The sequence below is a fragment of the Elephas maximus genome, chromosome 2 (assembly GCF_024166365.1).
Source record: "Elephas maximus indicus isolate mEleMax1 chromosome 2, mEleMax1 primary haplotype, whole genome shotgun sequence".
Lineage (NCBI taxonomy): Eukaryota > Metazoa > Chordata > Mammalia > Proboscidea > Elephantidae > Elephas > Elephas maximus.
In genome coordinates this window covers 59,291,096-59,307,332 of record NC_064820.1, presented here as the reverse complement: position 1 = coordinate 59,307,332, position 16,237 = coordinate 59,291,096, and the positions used below count along the sequence as shown (strand labels likewise).

General features: G+C 36.7%; 1 protein-coding gene across 4 annotated transcripts in view; it reads left to right on the top strand.

The window, feature by feature from the left end:
* Window positions 1-16,237, top strand: part of SLC38A9 (solute carrier family 38 member 9) — a 100,431-nt gene that overhangs the window by 54,750 nt on the left and 29,444 nt on the right. For all 4 annotated transcript variants that reach the window (XM_049863805.1, XM_049863798.1, XM_049863810.1 and 1 more), the window contains 4 exons: window positions 264-434; window positions 2,821-2,880; window positions 5,827-6,024; window positions 8,661-8,768. In XM_049863805.1, the coding sequence (XP_049719762.1) occupies window positions 264-434; window positions 2,821-2,880; window positions 5,827-6,024; window positions 8,661-8,768 (537 nt within the window). The remainder of the gene's footprint in view (window positions 1-263; window positions 435-2,820; window positions 2,881-5,826; window positions 6,025-8,660; window positions 8,769-16,237) is intronic.

The window sequence follows — 16,237 nt, the reverse complement described above, 5'->3', positions numbered from 1 at the left end:
GTAATAAATTTTATGATCCTGTAATCCATTTCTCAGATTTCATTGATTTCTTTTTTATGTGTTATATTTCATTGTTTTCTTTTTTATGTATTCATTCTATAGTGTTTTGATTGCTGTTATTTGAGAGTATGTTCTAATATCTGTTGGTGGAATAGCCATAATCTCTTGCTAAACATTTTTTGTTAATTTGGAAAACATAAATCATGAATATGAAATATATGATCAACATCTAATTTTATTCTTTCTCTTTTATTTCTGTGTAGCTTCATTGGATACCACGACCTGGGAATTTCCAGATGTTTGCAGATATTATTTTGGCTCTTTTGGGCAGTGGTCGAGTCTCCTTTTCTCCTTGGTGTCTCTCATTGGTGCAATGATAGTTTATTGGGTGCTTATGTCTAATTTTCTTTTTAATACTGGAGAATTTATTTTTAGTAAGTATCCATATCGTCTTTTAACACAGTTACTTTAAAATACAATTACTACTGTAATATTTTAGTTCCAGTCTTAAATTTCAGGTCTTGGGATAAATAAAATAAGAAGTAATCTTTGTAATTCTGGAAAATATATTTCCCTCAGTTTGTCTCTTGTGGTTATAATCTGAAATATAATGTGTATGTTCTTTTACAAAAATTAGTTTTTGAGTAAATACCATTTTTTTGAATGTTAACAAAATATTCCTATGCCCCCAAAAGATGTTTTAAGCAATATTTCAATCTTTACCACAAAATTTTAGTGTAACATAAAAAGTTATGAAATTCATTGGTGTTTGTTGCTAAAGAATTGGATATGTAGACTCTAGGGGAAACAAATTTCAGCCCCCATTTTCAGAACATTAGGGTCTAAAGTTAGGGAACAGTAGAATAATGGAAATTATATGATAAATAAATTATATACCACAGAATTGTAGTCTGTTCAACTGGACTCAGCCCAAATACATTTTATAGTATTTTTGAATTGACTAGAAAAAGTTCATTTTATGTTAAATAAGATCCTAATTTTTTTTCCTGATAACTGATAGACCTAAACTTTAATATATGTATAAATAAAAAAAATATATATGTATGTATAGCTGCTTTAAATTTAAAAAAAAAAAACAAAAACCATTGCCATCGAGTTGATTCCAACTTGTAGCGACCCCATAGGACAGAGTGAAAATGTCCTATAGGGTTTCCAAGGAGTGCCTAGTGGATTCAAACTGCTGACCTTTTGGTTAGCAGCCAAGCTCTTAACCATTGTGCCACGAGGGCTCTGCTTTAAATAAGCCCTATATATTTAAAATCTAGATTTACATGAAAACCAAATTTCAAAATAAGTTCCAACATACTCGCAACAGCTGATTTCTCTAAAAGCTTTTTTTTTGAAGGGGGGAGATAATTTCTATTTTTATTTTAAATACTAATACTAGCATTTTAATTAATTTTTTGTTATATAAAATTATGAAATATTTCAGGCTACAAAAAAATGCAGAAGCTAATATAAATCCTAGTGTACCCACTAGTGAGCTTTAATAAGTCTTTAATATTTTGTCATATGCATTAGTTCTCATTTCTAATAGAAATAAAATATTACACGTATAGGTGAAGCCCATGTCTACTCCTTCTTAATTTCATTTTCTTCCCTAAATTTGGTGTTTATTGTTCCCATGCCTAATTTTGTACTTTTATTACATCAGTATATGTGCACCATATAGTATTATTTTGCATGCCTTTATATAAATGCTTTCGTAACTTGCTTTTTTCTCAGTCATCATTTTTATTAATACACATAGTCTCTACATTTTCCTTGCTTTATAGTATTCCATAATATGAACATACCACAACTCCTTTATCCCTTCCCTTGTTGATGGACATTTAATTTGTTTTCAGTTTTTTTGCTATTACAAACAAAGTTTCAGTAAACATCCTTGTTTCTGTTTTCTTGTATCCATTTGCGAGAGTTTCTTCAGGCTTTGTATCTATAAGAAAAATTGCTGGAATTTAGGATATTCATATTTTCAATTTGGCAATTGTTCTTTGGCGTGCTTGTACCAGTTACGCTCTTATTAACAGCTTATGGAAGTTTCTGTTTTTCTGCATCCTCACCCATACTTGGTATTATCAGACTTTTTCATTTTGCTACTCAGGGTATGGTTTTAACTTTCATTTCTTCTCATAAGACATTTTTTCTTAATTAGATTGGCCATTAAATTGCTTGTTCATATCCTTTGCCCATTTTTCTATTGGATTGTCGATATTTTTTCATACTTATTTTTAGGAGGGCTTTGTAAAGTTTGAATACTACTTTTTATTCATTATTTGGTTGCCGATATCTTGTAACTTATGAAATGTCTTCATTTGTATATGGTGGCTCAATTGCCAACTGATAGTGACCTTATAGGGCAGAGTAGAACTGCCCCTTAGGGTTTCCAAGGCTGTAGTCTTTACAGAAGCAGACTGCAACATCTTTCTCCCTCAGAGCATCTGGTCGGTTCAAACCACCAACCTTTCAGGTAGCAGCTGAGCATGTAACCACTGTGCCACTAGGGGACAGTACCAACATTAATTCAGCCTTGTGGGTAGTTTTTTTTTTTTTTTAAATCCTCAATCATATCAAAATTTCCCACAGTGGGACTGTGAAGCTGTGACATTACCTTAATTTCTGAAAGGAGAAAGCTGAAGAAGATGAAGCTGTACTGACAATGAAATGGTCTTGGTTCAGGGTACTTTACATTACCATACAATAGATCTTTAAAAATGTTTATGGATGAAAGACTTTAGAAGGTGATAGATTTAAGATCTTCATTCAATTTTCAATTATATTTTTCCCCTTGATTTTTAGATTTTATTCATCACATTAATGACACAGACTCTGTACTGAGTACCAATGATAGCAACCCTGGTAAGTAGTTTGGAATTTAGAGTTTAGTTTGTTTCTTTATGCCCCACCTGGCTCAAAAATGGACTTAAAGAACCTATGACTTCATTTTAGGTAAACGATTAGCAGAACCTCTATATCATTATGCTAACTGAACTTCTGCTGAATTGTTGGCAGTCAGTGTGTTTTAACAAACAAAACCTCCAGTCAGGCAAGTCAGGCAATATTTAGCTCACATTATACATTCACAATTTTGAGCTCACAGGTATAGGATCCATATTTGCCTGTGAATAAGCAGTAAATATTTTTAAGAACCTGTATTACTGCTAATCATATTGGATAATGATTGTTTTATCTCTAGAAGCATAGTTTTCTGTTCATTAATTAGTTTTAGGTATTTATTGTCTTAGTCACTACTATATAGAATTATAACATAGAATAATTTCCTAATAATGAACAAAAATTAGTGAATGTGGAAAAATAAATTGAAGATTTGACCCAAAAAAAATCCTTAATTTTTTAAAAAAGTTTCCTTTAATTAGTTTATTTATTAAAATAAACCCTTGAGGCCTTTGGGTTTAATCCAGTATAACAGTCAAAGGGAAGGTGGGTATAAAAGGTAATATAGGGCAGGAACCATAAAACCATTGCCATCAAGTCAATTCCAACTCACAGCGACCCTATAGGACAGAATAGAACTGCCCCATAGGGTTTCTAAGGGGCGGCTGGTGGATTTGAACTGCCTACCTTTTGGTTAGCTTCTGGACACTTAACCACTGTGCCGTAGGGCGGGAGGGAGAGGGTGAGGAGGATTCAATGCTTAGGGAACACTGAGCTTCTCTTAAGGGTGATGGTGTCATTTGAGAATGGATAAGGAAGATGGTTGAGCAACACAATGGACAAAATTAACGTCACTAAATTGTATATGGAGCCCTGGTGGTGCAGTGTTTAAGAGTTCAGCTACTAACCAAAAGGTCAGCAGTTCAAATTCACCAGAAATATTGAGTGTTTTATTATATACATATTTACCACAATAAAAAAAATCACACAGAAGCTATGGTGACCTTGTTACCAGTTAATACTGTTAACCTGGAATATCACCTAAAGCTTTCATGTATTTAGGTTTCAGGAATATTAAATCGATGCCATTTTGCTAGAGGTATATACATTGATCACTAAAAGGACAATTCATTCAACAAATATTTACTAAACCAATTTTGTGTCAGGAACTGTTCTGGGATCTGGGGATATAATAATGAATAAACAGACAAAAGACCACTCATAAAGCATACACCGCATTGTTTGCTATTCAGTGTATCCTTGCCCCTTAGTCACACCTGATTAACCTGATGAACACACACACTCCTACACCTTTGAATAATTAAAATCTCTGTGCCGTACCACCTCCCTAGAATTTTCAAAGGACCAAATAACATCCTTGACTTAAAAGAGAAAATTATCTGATATAAATTGATAAAAGTAGTTTATTAATATCTAATAGTATTATTTCTTCTCCGAGAGTGAATCAGTTCATTGGTAATTTCATGAATACGTAATTACACAATTACATTTGAAGAGCACAATCAGCAAAGTTCGTTGACTTTGCATAGTGATACTGTATGTTGATAGCAGCACTGCTTTATTCTTCCTCTGATGTTTATTTTGAGGTTAATAGTGTGGTAAATAGTGACAGCATTAAACGAACTATCCCAGTTAACGTAAAAAATTACGACTAATATTTATTGAACACCTACTGGGCAGACATTGTTCTAAATGTTTTACAGCAGCCCTATAAGGTAGATACTGTTATCCCTACTTTCTAGATGAAGAAACAATGGCACAGAGAATTAGTGACTTGCCCAAGGCCATATAACTATTAAATGGAAGCGTTGGGATTCACTGTTCAGTCAAGTTACTTCCATTGCCTGTGCTCTTAACAAAAAAAAAAAAAAAAACCACACATTTATTAGCACAAGAAAAATTTCAGTTAATTTACTTTTGTCCAGAGCATAGAAGAAAAAAAGCACGTTAAGGTACTGACTAAGAGAGGAGAAGGAAATTTAAATGTTTGGGTTTGTGGCATGAGAAGGAATAGATAGAGAAAAACGTTTAAAATAGAACTTAAAATGAATATATCACTTTCCCTTTGACAGGTAATTAATGAGTGTGAATGACCTTGGTTGCTTAGTATGAGTATTTTTCACCAGCATTAAGAAATTTTTTTTCAGAGAGTTGCTTATCAACAAAGTTCAATTATGAAATTAGAAACACAGTGAGAATGGACTGTAGTCTATCTGATAACAGAAATTGTCACCTGCAGATCAGTGTTAGGAAAAATACATTTTGCAGACTTTCCAGTTTTCTAGTATCTCCTGGGCTCTTAGAATGTTATCAAGTGTCATAAACTGCCGGGAGAATTATAGTGGATTACTGGAATTCAAGGTTCTTAAGCTTTAATCAATGCTTAAGTTTTTTAAGTTTTGGGAGTTCCACGGTAGCTGTTTGAATGATGTCTCCTTTTTATTCAAAACACATAGTTTTTGTTTAGAAAATCTGTGGAACCAAAAAAATCTATGAAAACTACTCTTTGGCCTTTGTATGAATACTTAGCATAACGAACAGTTATCATGAGTGATAGTTTTTATATACTACATAAATGAGACCAAATACTATATAGTCCAATATTTTCTCTCTGGCAATAGAACCAATAGATATTTAGTGGAATATTCTTACAGTTTCCAGTAGAAGTTAGGGATATGCTTGAAAATTTTTTAAGATTCCCCCACTTTTAATTAATTATTTATAGGTAAAAGATTCCTAATATATCTAAATATAACCCTCTTTTTCCCAGAAAGGAGAAACTCAATGTTCAAGGTAAAAGTTGAGACAGGTAGAACAAGCATCAGTCTCTGGGGACAGTTATTTTCTGTTTTTCATGATCTTCTCTAATCTAGTGCTTTCCCATTGCAGTGATTTGTCCAAGTGCCAAGAGTGGTGGCCATCCTGACAATAGCTCTATGATAATTTTCTACGCCAATGACACGGGAGTCCAACAGTTTGAAAAGTGGTGGAATAAATCCAAGACAGTGCCCTTTTACCTCATAGGGCTCCTCCTGCCACTGCTCAATTTCAAATCACCTTCATTTTTTTCAAAGTTTAATATCCTAGGTAAGCCAAGGCACTGAGTTGTGGAACCTCTATGTAATGGAGTATATGCCGTGTTCTGCGGAAAAATTTTCTGGTTAGTGAGAGACTTGCTTTCCAAATCTGTTCATCTATGCTTAATTTGTTCACTCATATTTTACCTTGCTTTTTGGTTTTCTTTATGGTGTTTGACCCAGAGAAAAATGGAGTTGGCCATTTTAAATCCTTTTTTTTTTTTTTTTTTTGAGACTTGAGTTACTGGGTTTCCTGTTGTATCCTACTGAACAGCTCTTTCTCATTTCTGATGAGGGTAAGACCAGAGGATACAGACTAAATTTTCAGAAGAGATCCAAATTGGATAGCTTAGTGAATTCTCAACTCTAAGTGTTAGAAAAATTAAAACTTTATTTATTTATTTTTGGTATTTTTTTTTAAGTGAACTTTAGATGAAAATTTACAGAACAAACTAGTTTCTCATCAAACAGCTAGTACACACATTGTTGTATGACATTGGTTAACAACCCCACGACATGTCAACACTCTCCCTTCTCAACTCTGGGTTCCCTATTACTAGCTTTCCTGTACCCTCCTACCTTCCAGTCCCTGCCTCAGGGCTGGTGTACCCCTTTAGTCTTGTTTTTTTCCATGACCCTGCTTAATCTTTGGCTGAGGGATGAACCTCAGGAGTGGCCTCATTACTGAGCTGAGAGGGTGTCTGGGGGCCATACACTCAGGGTTTCTCCAGTCTCTCTCAGGCCAGCAAGTCTGGTCTTTCTTTTTGAGTTAGAATTTTGTTCTACATTTTTCTCCAGCTCTGTCTGGGCCCCTCTATTGTGATCTCTGTCAGAGCAGTCAGTGGTGGTAGCTGGGCACCATCTAGTTGTACTGGACTCAGTCTGGTGGAGGCCATGGTAGGTGTCATCCATTAGTATTTTGGACTAATCTTTCCCTTGTGTCTTTAGCTTTCTTCATTCTTCCTTGCTCCGGAAGGAGTGAGACCGGTGGAGTATCCTAGATGGGCACTCACAGGCTTGTAAGACCGCAGATGCTACTAACCAAAGTAGAATGTAAAAGATTTTCTTTACAAACTATGTTATGCCAATTGAGCTAGATGTTCCCTGGGACCATGGTCCCCACAGCTCTCAGCCCAGCAATTCGGCCCCTCAGGGATTTTGAAAACATTAAAACTTTTTAAGGAAGATTATGGAATATTTTTTCCTACAGTTCTTATTTAAGAGTACACACAGAATCATCACCTAACTTTCAACCTGGGAGATCATTCTCTAGTTCCAGCCCCTTACCTTTATGTTGCTTATGTTCTCTACCTTGGTGCTTTTTCTTTCTTGAAATAGTATTGCCTCCTTCAAGGAACAGACCTCTTTGTGTGAGCCCTGTTTTTCAGAGATCACCAAAGAAATGTTTTGATCCTATCTTCTTGTACAACGCTGAGCCTTAAGATGGCAGAGAGAACCCCCTGAGAGTTCTGATGAAAGCTCAGATCTGGTTAACGTAAGACAAGGATATCATTTAGAAGTAATTAATAAACCCAAATGGACCATAGGATTTTGGTTTTTCCCTATAGTTCCGATCTTCTGGTAGGCAGCCTAGATTAAAAAATAAGATTCTCCATGACATCAGGGAACCAAGAGGTGGCTCTGGGTTTCGAGAAAATCAAAGGAGGAGGTAAGGATGTGATTCTGTATCTCTCCGCCTCAAAACAGAATTCACTATAGGACTGCCATAGACACAGAAAATGAAGAGTTGTGGTTACATAAGCTATGGCCTCTTGTGTTCATCCTTTCTGTATCACCTAATCTCCAAACCCACAGTAGAGCTTATGTAGTGCATTTGTGGTTTCCTGGTTTGCTTATTGGCTTTTCTAAATCTATAGCTTCTTTAGAGGAATTAGCATCTAACGGCCTTCCTGTATTTTCTGACTCTACTCCATAATGACTACACTTAATTCTTTAAAGGTAATAATACTCTAACTTTTAGACTACTAAAACTTTCTGAATGCCTGCTTTACACTACCGAGTATATTTATGATACCTTGGATTGGAACCTGGAATCTTTCCATCTACCAAAAAGTACTACCCAATCAAAGCCTGATCTAGACACTAGAGCAGATTGTTCATTGATTACTTTTTGGCTTATCAGCTTTCTCAAAAGTGTATATGACCCACATTCATTACTTTTCTTTCTGTACTTTCTTATCCTATACTAATATTGTGAGTCTTTTCCAGCCTGTTTTCGATCTCTAACACTTTAAATACAAAGAATAAAAGTCTTTTTCATGTTGTTTCATGTAACCATACAATTCTATGATGGTCTGTCTGTTTGTATAATCCGTTAAACTCAGCTCATAAGTAAATTAAGCAGTTTTGGATTCAGCAATATATGAGCTACTTTCATCTAGTTTATCTTAGTCTACCACATAGTTTTTTGGAGACTTCTTTGTTTTGTTTTCTGACAACTCACTTAGCTTGTTTCCTAGAAAACAAGCTAGTTTTTAGATCCCATCTGGGTTTTAGTGGGGGTAATCAGTGGACTGACAAGATAAAAATTTTCCATACTTCTCTGAGAATGTGGAACCTAGATTTTTAAAAAGCCTGTAAGACTCACAGAGATGATAAACAATTTCTAAATTTTTTTTTCCACAGGCACAATATCTGTGCTCTTTTTGATTTTCCTTGTCACCTTGAAGGCTGTTCACTTGGGATTGCATTTGGAATTTCATTGGTTTACACCAACAGAATTTTTTGTACCAGGTGAGCTGTTAAATAAATAAAGATTAAATTACAATGTGATCTTTAAGTTAACCACTCTTACATGCTGTTCTAAAATAAGTAGTGGTATGTTTTGTGTTCATCATTTTTATTAATGTTGTTAATAGCAGTTGAGATTACTTTGGTTTTCTTAAAGTTGGAGGTAAATAGGGCCCTTTGTTCTTTCTACTTGGGAGTCGAAGTTCACTGAAGTTATATTAACCAAAACTCATTGCCTTCAAGTCAGTTCTGACTCATAGCAACCCTGTAGGACAAAGTAGAACTGCCCCATAGGGTTTCCACGGAGTGCCTGGTAGATTCAAACTGCTGACCTATTGGTTAGCAGCCATAGTTTTAACAACTGCGCTACCAGGGTTTCCGAAGTTATATTACAGTTAGAAAATCAAGAATTCATTCTCCAGATTTTTCTGAGGAAACATGTTCCTAGAATTTCAGAGACTTAGAACATGGTCAGTGATTAATGTATGCAGATAATAACTACTCATTGACATCATTGTTGCCCATAATGGGCTTTTCTGTTTTTCAGGCTAATTAAGATGATGATGATTAAATGTTTCCTTCCGTCCCCCTTTTTCTTTTCTCATGGTTATAACTTGGCAGTTTCTTCAGTGTCACCCAAATTTAGGAGTATTTTGAACATGATTAAAGCACTGTGAAACAATGAAAAGATAATGCTAAATGAAGAGACGGATTAAGAGCTTGGCTACTAACCAAAAAGTCACCAGTTCGAATCCACCAGCTGCTCTTTGGAAACCCTATGGGGCAGTCTTACTCTGTACTATAGGGTCGCTAGGAAACCCTGGTGGCATAGTGGCTGAGAGCAACAGCTGTTAGCCAAAAGGTCAGCTGTTCGAATCCACCAGGTGCTCCTTGGAAACCAACTGTATGGGGCAGTTCTACTGTGTCCTATAAGGTCGCTATGAGTCAGAATCGACTTGACAGCAACAGGTTTGGTTTTGGTATAGGGCCTTTATGAGTCAGCACAGACTCGATGGCAGCTGACGACAACAACATTGTACTAGTATCTTGAAAACTAACAATGAGAAAGTAGTACAAAAATTCTGATGTTGATTTAAAAAGACTACTTTCTTTCCATTCTTCAGCTGTTGATTAAGGCAGTATAAAATTTCAAGTCTCTATTTAGTATCTGCTATTTTTTATTACCCTTTAAGGAAACCCTGGTGGCATAGTGGTTAAGTGCTACAGCTGCTAACCTGAAAGTCGGCAGTTCAAATCCACCAGGTGCTCCTTGGAAACTCTACAGGGCCATTCTACTCTGTCCTACAGGGTTGCTATGAGTCGGAATCAACTCGACAGCAATGGGTTATCGGGTTTTATTACCCTTTAAAGGCACCCTGCTGGTGCAGTGGTTAAACTCTCAGCTGCTAACCGAAAGGTCGGTGATTTGAACCCACTAGCGGTGCTCCGAAGGAGAAAGTTGTGGTAATCTGCTTCTGTAAAGATTACAGCCTTAGAAACCCTATGGGGCAGTTCTACTCTGTCCTGTAGGGTTGCTATGAGTCAAGATCGACATGATGGCGCTGGGTTTGGTTTTGGTTTGGCTATCTCTAAAGTTTATATTTGTAGTTGTTTACCACCTTTTGTGTTTCTTATGTTGCACTGTTCCTGAATTTTCCAAGTGTATTGAATTGGTGGTTATGGATGCTTGTTTTCAGAGCCTAGGAGACTACACTAGCTTTGATGTATCATTTCTATTAGAAGCTCACAGACTCTAAAGTTAATGTAAATTCTACATAAAGGAAGTGCTGGCCTTGAAAGGCACACTTCTCTCCCAGATTGTATTTAAAAATGGACAGGGATAAAAATGCCAATTTTAAGCTAGTCCATCCATTAATGGATAAAAACAGTCTGTGATATTATTTTCTAAAATTAGGTCTATTGTGATTTATAGAAAGAGTGCTTAAAGTTTGTGCTAATGATAGGACATTAGAGAATAGACATAAGGGAAGAGGATAAAGAGCTATTTAGAAGACAAGAAAAGATCTGTTTAAATCGATATTAAGCCATTTATTTCACTTTACTTCATTTCTAAATGATATAAAGGAGGATCATGAGGCTTGTATTGATATTTATGGTGCTGAAATTAATTCTATATTGTGATTGAAGAATTTCTCAAAAAATGAAAATATGTCATAAATCTTTTTCTAAAGGCTAATTACAAATCAGAGAACTTCGGAGATTATGAACCTTTACTATCCTGAGGAAGAAATCACATAAACATGTAGTTCTGATTGAGTCTTCATTTGTGTACTCTTGTTTCTAAACATTTCTTAATGATGTAGTAGATTCTATCACCCCTTTTGCCAGGTAATAATTTTTCCCAGGAAAAGTAATAGAATTGAACCTATTTATCTGTTTCATTCCATCCTTTCTTGCCTACTTAAGGACTTTACTCTTGCAGTAATCCCATCTTTCTCCTTAGTCACGTATCATCACATTTTTCCTCCACTGAATTATCCTACCAGTTATACAAATCTCCCAACCTAAAAGACAATAACTCACATTCCATTCTAGCTGTTCCCTTTTCTTTTTTTTCGCTTCCCTTTTAAGAAAAACTCCTTGAGAAAGTTGTCAGTGCTCACTGTCTTCATTTCTTCCATTTTGCCTTGAATTCACTTCTTTCAGGCTTTTGTCCCAGTCACTTCACTGGAACTGCTCTTATTAAGACAAGCAATGACTTTATCTTACAAAATTCAGTGACCAGTTCTAACACTCTTACTCGGTCTATCAGCAGCATAGGCACATTTGATCACTTCATCCATCTTAAAACACTTTCTTTACTTGACTTCTAAAACCTTATTTTCTCTTTATTTTACATAGCTGACTACTCCCTCTCATGTTCCTGACCTCTAAATGATGGAGTCATGCAGGGCTTAGTACTCAAACCTATTTTCTCTTTCCTTTATTCCCTATTTAATGTCATCTAGACACCTGGCTTTATTCACTGTCTGTATGGTGATTGTTTTTGTTGTTAGATGCCATCGAGTCAGTTCTGACTCGTAGTGACCCTACGTACAACAGAACGAAACACTGCCCGGTCCTGCGCCATCCTCACAATCATTGGTATCCTTGAGCCCATTATTGCAGCCACTGTGTCAGTCCATCTTCTTGAAGGTCTTCCTCTTTTTCGCTGACCCTCTACTTTACTAAGCATGATGTCCTTCCCCAGGGAATGGTCCCTCCTGATGGCATGTACAAAGTACGTAAGACTAAGTCTCATCGTCCTTGCTTCTAATGAGCATTCTGGTTATACATCTTCTAAGACAGATTTGTTCATGCTACTGGCAGTCGGTGATACATTCAGTATTCTTCACCAGCACCATAATTCAAAAGCATCAATTCTTCTTCCGCCTTCCTTGTTTATTGTCCAGCTTTCACATGCATATGAGGCAAAAGGAAAGAACACACTTGGCATTTCTCAAGCTGGTAGAACTAAAGAAAAAATTCAAGCCTCAAGTTGCAATATTGAAGGATTCTATGGGGAAGGATTCTAAAATATTAAACAACACCAGGAGCATCAAAAGAAGACAATGGAATACACAGAGTCACTATACCAAAAAGAATTGGTCAACATTCAACCATTTGAAGAGGTAGCATATAATCAGGAACTGATGGTACTGAAGGAAGAAGTCCAAGCTGCACTGAAGGAATTGGCAAAAAACAAGCCTCCAAAAATTGACAGAATACCAATCGAGAGGTTTCAGCAAATGGATGCAGCACTGGAGGCACTCACTCATCTATGCCAAGAAATATGGAAGACAGCTACCTGGCCAGCCAACTGGAAGAGATTCATATTTATGCCCACTCCCATAAAGGTGACCCAACCAAATGCAGAAATTACCACACAATTTCAGTAATATCATAAGCAAGTAAAATTTTGCTGAAGATCATTCAAAAGTGGCTGCAAAAGTATATTGACAGGGAACTGCCTCAAACTCAAGCCATATTCAGAAGAGGACGTGGAACCAGGGATATCATTGCTCATGTCTCATGGATCCGGACTGAAAGCAGAGAACACCAGAAGGATGTTTACCTGTGCTTTATTGTTCATGCAAAGGCATATTTGACTGTGTGGATCATAACAAATTATGGATAACATTGCAAAAATGGGAATTTCAGAACACTTAATTGTGCTCATGAGAAACCTGTACATGGACCAAGAGGCAGTTATTTAAACAGAACAAGGGGATACAATGTGGTTTAAAGTCAAGACAGGTGTGCGTCAGGGTTGTATCCTTTCACCATATTTATTCAATCTGTATGCTGAGTGAATAATCCAAGAAGCTGGACTATATGAAGAAGAACATGACATCAGGATCTATGTACAGGTTCCTGGTGAGCACAATTAAGTGCTCTGGAATTCCCATTCTTTGCAATGTTATCCATAATTTGTTATGATCCACACAGTTAAATGCCTTTGCATAAAACACAGGTGAACATCTACCTGGTTTTCTCTGCTTTCAGCCAGGATCCATCTGACATCAGCAATGATATCCCATGTTCCACATCCTCTTCTGAATACGGCTTGAATTTCTGGCAGTTCCCTGTCGATATACTGCTACAATTGCTTTTGAATAATCTTCACCAAAATTCTACTTGTGTGTGATATTAATGATATTCTTGGATAATTTCCACATTCTGTTGGATCACCTGTCTTTGGAATGGGTACAAATATGGATCTCTTCCATTGGTTGGCCAGGTAGCTAGCTGTCTTCCAAATTTCTCGGCGTAGATGAGTGAGCATTTCCAGTGTTGCATCTGTTTGTTGAAACATCTCAATTGGTATTCCGTCAGTTCCTGGATTCTTGTTTTTCACTAAAGCCTTCAGTGCAGCTTGGCCCCTTTCCTTCAGTACCATCAGTTCTTGATCTTATGCTACCTCTTGAAATGGCTGAACATTGACTAATTCTTTTTGGTACAGGGACTCTGTGTATTCTTTCCATCTTCTTTTGATGCTTCCTGCATCATTTAATATTTTCTCCATAGAATCCTTCGATATTACCACTAGAGGCTTAAACATTTTGTTCAGTTCTTTCAGCTTGAGAAATGTTGAGCATGTCCTTCCCTTTTGGTTTTCTATCCCTAGGTCTTTGCACATTTCATTATAATACTTTGCCTTCTCGAGCCTTTGAAATCTTCTGTTCAGTTTCACCACATGTCTGTTTGTCATAATGTGGTGGCTTGTGTGTTGCTGTGATACTGGAAGCTTTACCACCAGTATTTCAAATACCAGCAGGGTCACTCTTGGTGGACAGGTTTCAGCGGGGCTTCCAGGCTAAGAGAGACTAGGAAGAGGGACCTGGTAGTCTATTTCTGGAAAAATTGCCCAGTGAAAACCTTATGAATAGCAGCAGAACATTACCTGATATAGTGCCAGAAAATGAGCTCCTCAGGTTGGAAGGCACTCGGAATACGACTGGAGAAGAGCTGCCTCCTCAAAGTAGATTTGACCTTAATGACGTGGATGGAGTCAAGCTTTTGGGACCTTCATTTGCTGATGTGGCATGACTCAAAATGAGAAGAAACAGCTGCAAGCATCCATTAATAATCAGAACCTGGAATGTACAAAATATGAATCTAGGAAAATTGGAAGTCATCAAAAATGAAATGAAACCCATAAAGATCAATATCCTAGGTATTAGTGAGCTGAAATGGACTGGTATTGGCCATTTTGAATCAGATAATCATATGGTCTGCTATGCTAGGAATGACAAATTGAAGAGGAATGGTGTCGTATTCATTGTTAAAAATAACATTTAAAGATCTATCCTGAAGTACAACACTGTTAGTGATAGGATTAATATCTATATGCCTACAAGGAAGACCAGTTAATACAACTATTATACAAATTTATGCACCAATCGCTAAGGCCAACAGTGAAGAAATTGAAGGTTTTTACCAACTTCTGCAGTACGAAAATGATCAAATGTGCAATCAAGATGCATTGATAATTACTGATGATTGGAATGTGAAAGTTGGAAACGAAAAAGGATTGGTTAGTTGGAAAATTGGTTAGTTGTCCTTGGTGATAGAAATGATACCAGAGACTGCATGATAGAATTTTGCAAGACCAACACATCCTTCGTTGCAAACACCTCTTTCCAACAACATAAACAGAGACTATACACTTGGACCTCACCAGATGGAATACGCAGGAATCAAATTGGCTACATCTGTGGAAATATGTGATGAAAAGGTCAATATCATCAGTCAGAACAAGGTCAGGGCCAACTGTGGAACAGACCATCAATTGCTCATATGCAGGTTCAAGTTCAAGTTGAAGAAAATTAGAACATGTTCAGGAGAGCCGAAGTATGACCTTGAATATATCCCATCTGAATTTAGAGACCATCTCAAGAATAAATTTGACCCATTGAACACTAATGACTGAAGACCAGATGAATTATGGAATGACATCTAGGACATCATACATGAAGAAAGCAAGAGGTCATTAAAAAGACAGGAAAAAAAGAAAAGACAAAAATGGATATTAGAGGAGACTCTGAAAGTTGCTTTTGAACATAGAGTAGCTAAAGCAAAAGGAAGAAATGATGAAGTAAAAGAACTGAACAGAAGATATGATGATTAGTCCTAATTTTATATTTCTGGCCCAGATCTCTCCACTAAAGTCTATAATCATGTACTCCTTATGAATCTCCACTTGGATATCCACTAGATATCTCAAACTTAAAAAACTGGACAAAATCTAAATATTTGTTTCCTTGCTCATCCACCCGACTTCATCAACCTGCTCTTCTTCCAGGCTTCTCTATCTCAGATAATGGTAGCTCTAATTTTCCAGTTGCTCAGGTCAAAAACTTTGAAGTCATCCTTGACTGTCCTCTTTCTCCAACCCCTACCTACAGTCTACCTACAAATCATGTTAGCTCTACATTCAAAATAATTTGAGAATCTGACTACTTCTTACCATTTCCACCAATAAGAACTATATCAAGCTACTAATCTCTTATCTAGATTATTGTAATAGCCTCCTAACTAATCTTGCTGTTTCTACTCTGCCTTCCCTGCTGTAGTCTATTCTCCACCTAGCAGGCAGAGTGATGTTTTTAAAACCAACCCCCAAAAGGGTCAAATGTTTTCCTACCTCATTCAGGCAAGACTTTATCATACTCCACAGGGCCTTATGTGCTCTGGCTCATGGCTGCCTCTCTGATATCATCTCCTACTACTTTCCTTCTCTTCAGGAGGCCATTAGACCCTGCCTAAAAACAGGATTCATAGTGGAAGTGCCGCAGTCATACAAAAAAAAAGCCAAGTTGAGATCAGAGGTGCTATAAACCAGAAAACCAAACCCAGTGCAGTTGAGTTGATTCCAACTCATAGTGACCCTGTAGGACAGAATAGAACTGCCCCATAGAGTTTCCAAGAAGCGCCTGGCGGATTCAAACTGCCTACCCTTTGGTTAGTAG